The sequence below is a fragment of the Bombina bombina genome, chromosome 3 (assembly GCF_027579735.1).
Source record: "Bombina bombina isolate aBomBom1 chromosome 3, aBomBom1.pri, whole genome shotgun sequence".
Taxonomy (NCBI): Eukaryota; Metazoa; Chordata; class Amphibia; order Anura; family Bombinatoridae; genus Bombina; species Bombina bombina.
The window spans coordinates 272,369,611-272,375,882 of NC_069501.1; the positions used below are offsets into that span (position 1 = coordinate 272,369,611).

At 40.5% G+C, this 6,272-nt stretch overlaps 1 protein-coding gene across 2 annotated transcripts in view; it reads left to right on the forward strand.

Moving 5' to 3' along the window:
- The window catches only part of PIMREG (PICALM interacting mitotic regulator), a 96,369-nt gene extending 91,071 nt beyond the window's left edge, over positions 1 to 5,298 (forward strand). Inside the window, exon 5 of one of the 2 annotated variants that reach the window (XM_053704604.1) lies at positions 3,897 to 5,298. In XM_053704604.1, coding sequence (XP_053560579.1) covers positions 3,897 to 4,059 — 163 coding nt within the window. In that variant the 3' untranslated portion in view covers positions 4,060 to 5,298. The remainder of the gene's footprint in view (positions 1 to 3,896) is intronic. The other variant, XM_053704605.1, reaches the window with a different exon arrangement.
- Positions 5,299 to 6,272: the final 974 nt, after the last annotated feature.

A 6,272-nucleotide genomic window follows, 5' to 3' on the forward strand; every position in this document is an offset into this window, starting at 1 on the left:
AAGAACTCCGGATTTGCCATCCAAGCGCGCAGAGCGCTATGGCTTAAATCTTGGTCAGCTGACGTGACTTCTAAATCTAAATTGCTTAATATTCCTTTCAAAGGGCAGACCTTATTCGGGCCCGGCTTGAAAGAAATTATCGCTGACATTACGGGAGGTAAGGGCCATGCTCTACCTCAGGACAGGGCCAAATCAAAGGCCAAACAGTCTAATTTTCGTGCCTTTCGTAACCTCAAGGCAGGAGCAGCATCAACTTCCTCCGCTCCAAAACAGGAAGGAGCTGTTGCTCGTTACAGACAGGGCTGGAAAACTAACCAGTCCTGGAACAAGGGCAAGCAGGCCAGAAAACCTGCTGCTGCCCCTAAGACAGCATGAAGAGAGGGCCCCCTATCCGGAAACGGATCTAGTGGGGGGCAGACTATCTCTCTTCGCCCAGGCTTGGGCAAGAGATGTCCAGGATCCCTGGGCGTTGGAGATCATATCTCAGGGATATCTTCTGGACTTCAAAGCTTCTCCTCCACAAGGGAGATTTCATCTTTCAAGGTTATCAGCAAACCAAATAAAGAAAGAGGCGTTTCTATGCTGTGTTGATCCAAGAGGGTCAGTACATGACCACTGTGGACTTAAAGGATGCCTACCTTCACATACCGATTCACAAGGATCATTATCGGTACCTAAGATTTGCCTTCCTAGACAGGCATTACCAGTTTGTAGCTCTTCCCTTCGGGTTAGCTACGGCTCCAAGAATCTTTACAAAGGTTCTGGGCTCACTTCTGGCGGTACTAAGACCGCGAGGCATAGCGGTGGCTCCATACCTAGACGACATTCTGATACAAGCGTCAAGTTTTCAAACTGCCAAGTCTCATACAGAGATAGTTCTGGCATTTCTGAGGTCGCATGGGTGGAAGGTGAACGTGGAAAAGAGTTCTCTATTACCACTCACAAGGGTTCCCTTCCTAGGGACTCTTATAGATTCTGTAGAGATGAAAATTTACCTGACGGAGGCCAGGTTATCAAAACTTCTAAATGCTTGCCGTGCCCTTCATTCCATTCCACACCCGTCAGTAGCTCAGTGCATGGAAGTAATCGGCTTAATGGTAGCGGCAATGGACATAGTACCATTTGCGCGACTGAATCTCAGACCGCTGCAATTGTGCATGCTAAGTCAGTGGAATGGGGATTATTCAGATTTGTCCCCTCTACTAAATCTGGACCAAGAGACCAGAGATTCTCTTCTATGGTGGCTTTCTCGGCCCCACCTGTCCAAGGGGATGACCTTTCGCAGGCCAGATTGGATGATTGTAACAACAGACGCCAGCCTTCTAGGTTGGGGCGCAGTCTGGAATTCCCTGAAGGCTCAGGGATCATGGACTCAGGAGGAGAAACTCCTTCCAATAAATATTCTGGAGTTAAGAGCAATATTCAATGCTCTTCTAGCTTGGCCTCAGTTAGCAACTCTGAGGTTCATCAGATTTCAGTTGGACAACATCACGACTGTGGCTTACATCAATCATCAAGGGGGAACCAGGAGTTCCCTAGCAATGTTGGAAGTCTCGAAGATAATTCACTGGGCAGAGTCTCACTCTTGCCACCTGTCAGCAATCTACATCCCAGGCGTGGAGAACTGGGAGGCGGATTTTCTAAGTCGCCAGACTTTTCATCCGGGGGAGTGGGAACTTCATCCGGAGGTCTTCACTCAACTGATTCATCGTTGGGGCAAACCAGATCTGGATCTCATGGCGTCTCGCCAGAACGCCAAGCTTCCTCATTACGGATCCAGGTCCAGAGACCCGGGAGCGGCGCTGATAGATGCTCTAGCAGCCCCTTGGGTTTTCAAGATGGCTTATGTGTTTCCACAGTTTCCGCTGCTGCCTCGACTGATTGCCAAGATCAAACAGGAGAGAGCATCAGTGATTCTGATAGCGCCTGCGTGGCCACGCAGGACCTGGTATGCAGACCTAGTGGACATGTCGTCCTGTCCACCATGGTCTCTGCCTATGAGGCAGGACTTTCTAATTCAGGGTCCTTTCAACCATCCAAATCTAATTTCTCTGAGGCTGACTGCATGGAGATTGAACGCTTGATTCTATCAAAGCGTGGCTTCTCGGAGTCGGTTATTGATACCCTAATACAGGCTAGGAAACCTGTTACCAGACGAATTTACCATAAGATATGGCGTAAATATTTGTATTGGTGCGAATCCAAGAGTTACTCATGGAGTAAGGTTAGGATTCCTAGGATATTGTCTTTTCTACAAGAGGGTTTAGAAAAGGGCTTATCCGCTAGTTCGTTAAAAGGACAGATTTCTGCTCTGTCTATTCTTCTACACAAGCGTCTGGCAGAAATTCCAGACGTTCAGGCTTTTTGTCGGGCTTTGGCTAGGATTAAGCCTGTGTTTAAGACTGTTGCCCCGCCGTGGAGCTTAAACTTAGTTCTTAACGTCCTGCAAGGCGTTCCGTTTGAACCCCTTCATTCCATTGATATTAAACTTTTATCTTGGAAAGTTCTGTTTTTGATTGCTATTTCCTCGGCTCGAAGAGTCTCTGAGTTATCTGCCTTACATTGTGATTCTCCTTATCTGATTTTTCATTCAGACAAGGTAGTTCTGCGTACTAAACCTGGGTTCTTACCTAAGGTAGTTTCTAACAGGAATATCAATCAAGAGATTGTTGTTCCATCATTGTGTCCTAACCCTTCTTCAAAGAAGGAACGACTTTTGCATAATCTGGACGTAGTCCGTGCCCTGAAGTTCTATTTGCAGGCAACTAAAGATTTTCGTCAAACTTCTTCCCTGTTTGTCGTTTACTCTGGACAGAGGAGAGGTCAAAAGGCTTCGGCTACCTCTCTCTCTTTTTGGCTTCGTAGCATAATACGCTTAGCCTATGAGACTGCTGGACAGCAGCCTCCTGAAAGAATTACAGCTCATTCTACTAGAGCTGTGGCTTCCACCTGGGCCTTTAAGAATGAGGCTTCTGTTGAACAGATTTGCAAGGCTGCGACTTGGTCTTCACTTCACACTTTTTTTCAAAGTTTTACAAATTTGACACACTTGCTTCTTCGGAGGCTATTTTTGGGAGAAAGGTACTTCAGGCAGTGGTTCCCTCCGTTTAAAGTTCCTGCCTTGTCCCTCCCTTCATCCGTGTACTTTAGCTTTGGTATTAGTATCCCATAAGTAATGGATGACCCGTGGATTGACTACACTTAACACGAGAAAACATAATTTATGCTTACCTGATAAATTTATTTCTCTTGTAGTGTAGTCAGTCCACGGCCCGCCCTGTCTTTTTAAGGCAGGTCTAAATTTTATTTAAACTCCAGTCACCACTGCACCCTATGGTTTCTCCTTTCTCGTCTTGTTTCGGTCGAATGACTGGATATGACATGTGAGGGGAGGAGCTATATAGCAGATCTGCTTGGGTGATCCTCTTGCAACTTCCTGTTGGGGAAGAGATATAATCCCATAAGTAATGGATGACCCGTGGACTGACTACACTACAAGAGAAATAAATTTATCAGGTAAGCATAAATTATGTTTTTCTGTCGTTTTATTTAGATGAAAATTGGGCTACAGTTGGCTGTAAAGATCTTTAATGAACTAATCTAAATAAGTAATAGTAATTTTTGGGTCTACTGTCCCTTTAACATGTCACTCTTGTTAAAGAGACATAAATTCAAACCTTTTCTTTCATGATTCAGAGTATACAGTTTCAAACAACTTTCTAGTTTTATTTCTATTGTCAAACTTGCTTCATTCTCTTAACCTTTGTTGAAAAGCAAGGATGTAAGCTCAGGAGTGTGCTTCTAACCCAAGTACATTTATTTACTCTTAGGAGTAATAGCGTCTGTTAAATACAATTTAATATTAATACGTTTTCCCCTCTTTATTTTTTTCTTAGAAAAGAAGCTATTTTGAATTACCACAATTTAATGACTAATAAGTTGCATGGCGCATACCGCTCCTGGCCAGCTTTGAAGAGGAGGACAAGGGGACTTCAGAGAACGCTTGGGGATCTGACAGAAATGGCTCTAACCAGTATTGCTAATATGGGCGCACAATGAGAATGCCTTATAATCTATATATTAACATTTACAAATGGACAGTAGCGCTGTGCCAAGCTTCTGGTACTCAGGCAGAAATCAATGCTAGAATAAATTGTCAGTTAATTCATTTCACTTTAGGAAATTATTACTATAAATTTAGCCCACTACTATTTTTTTTCTATTGAAAAAATGAAAAGTTAAGCACATCCATATGAATCCCTTTTTTATTGAAAGTGGTTACATGAATATAGAATATAAACCAACGTTCTACAGAACATACTATAAGGAGCTAATGGTGTCTGTTTTTAGGACATCTAAAGCACTGACAGTCTCAGGTAATCTTAATCGTGTGCCAGTGGAGTTACTAAAGATGGTATTTTTATCCTTTGCAAGCACATATTTGCTAACATTTTCTAACTATACATACTTAAACATTTTAATCATTCTTGTATCATACTTAAATATGTCCAGTATTTGCAATTACAAATTAATTTACAAAAGTTAAAAAAATGTAAGAAAATAAGATCCTTCAGTCATTCTTTTTTTATTTTGTTTTTTAAATAGAAAAATATGTACGAAAGCATTAACAAAAATAGTATGCAAGTGACCCTGAAGTCTTGTATATAAATGTATAATCAGAATATCTTGCTGTTTCTGCAGTTTGTTTTGAAAGTTGTCTAAATTCCTTTTCCCAACCGTGTAATTTGCTGTACGAAGACATGGGATAATACACATTTGTTGATTGCAGATGGTATTCTAGCATGTCCCCTAGTAGCAAGAAAAAAATTACTTCATATTTCTTCCTAAGCAGTTAAATGCTCCTACAACCTTTCTTTTGAAATAAAAACACTTTGAGGAGATATTTTAAATATAAGTTACTACCATAATAGCTGCTTTTCAGAAGGAATTTGGACCCTATTAGCATAATGTCTCCAAAATATAATTTCCTTTTTATTTGTCTGTTTTTATCTACAGCTGATTAAAATATAAATATATTCCTGGACAAAAATTGTGTTGGTTTCAGAGGACAAGTGAGTGGTCTGGCCACAAGTTTGCTTTATATGACGCATGTCAGTTATGTTGATATTTTTAACACTATTAATGAAGGAAATATTAAGCACCTTTTAGTATTAGCTAATACTTTTAAAATGTATAACCTTTTTGTACACTGTTATCAATGGAAATATTTTGTACACTTAACTAAAAATACTTTTTATTTGTAAAGCTTGTTTTTACTTAAATATTTAATGGATTTAACGGTCTGTTGTTGTTTTTTTTTTTTTTTGTTAAATTTTAATTTATATTTTTATTGAGGTGAAAAGAAAAACAAGTCCATACAAAGTGCCACATACAGAGTCTCTCATACAGTGAAAAGTAATGTACATCTATGAACAAAATTGTTATTAGGCATATTATGTTAGCAATACAATATTTAAGGGCAACAATCACATAATATCAATTAACATTGACATAACTTAGATATAGTTAACTGTAAAGTGGTCTAACATGGCAATGTCCTCTATGCGGCCAGGCAAATTATAAAACAAACCTCAGTTATTTTGGACAAGTGTACGTTAAGATCCCCTAGAGGAAGTCAAACAATAGGTACAGCTATAGAGTTATATAAAGTAAGATTTTAGGAATATAGGTCATTGTATACATTTCTCTTGTTAAGTGTGTTCAGTCCACAGGTCATCCATTACTTATGGGATATATTCTCCTCCCCAACAGGAAGTTGCAAGAGGATCACCCAAGCAGAGCTGCTATATAGCTCCTCCCCTCACATGTCATACCCAGTTATTCTCTTGCAACCCTCAACAAAGAAGGAGGTCATGGGAGGAGTTGGAGTTTTTACTTAATTATTCTTCAATCAAAAGTTTATTTTAAATGGCACCGGAGTGTGCTGTTTTTCTATCTCAGGCAGTATTTGGAAGAAGAAACTGCCTGCGTTTTCTATGATCTTAGCAGGCGTAGCTAAGATCCACTGGCTGTTCTCGACATTCTGAGGAGTGGGGTAACTTCAGAACATGGGAATAGCATGCGGGGTCCCCCGCAAATGAGGTATGTGCAGTACAATATTTTCTGGGAATGGAATTGACTAAGAAAATACTGCTGTTACCCGTATGATGTAAGTACAGCCTTAAATGCAGTAGTAGTGACTGGTATCAGGCTGATAAATGTATGCACAGTAGAGTTATTTTCTAGGGACTAGAATTTGACTGAGAAAATAC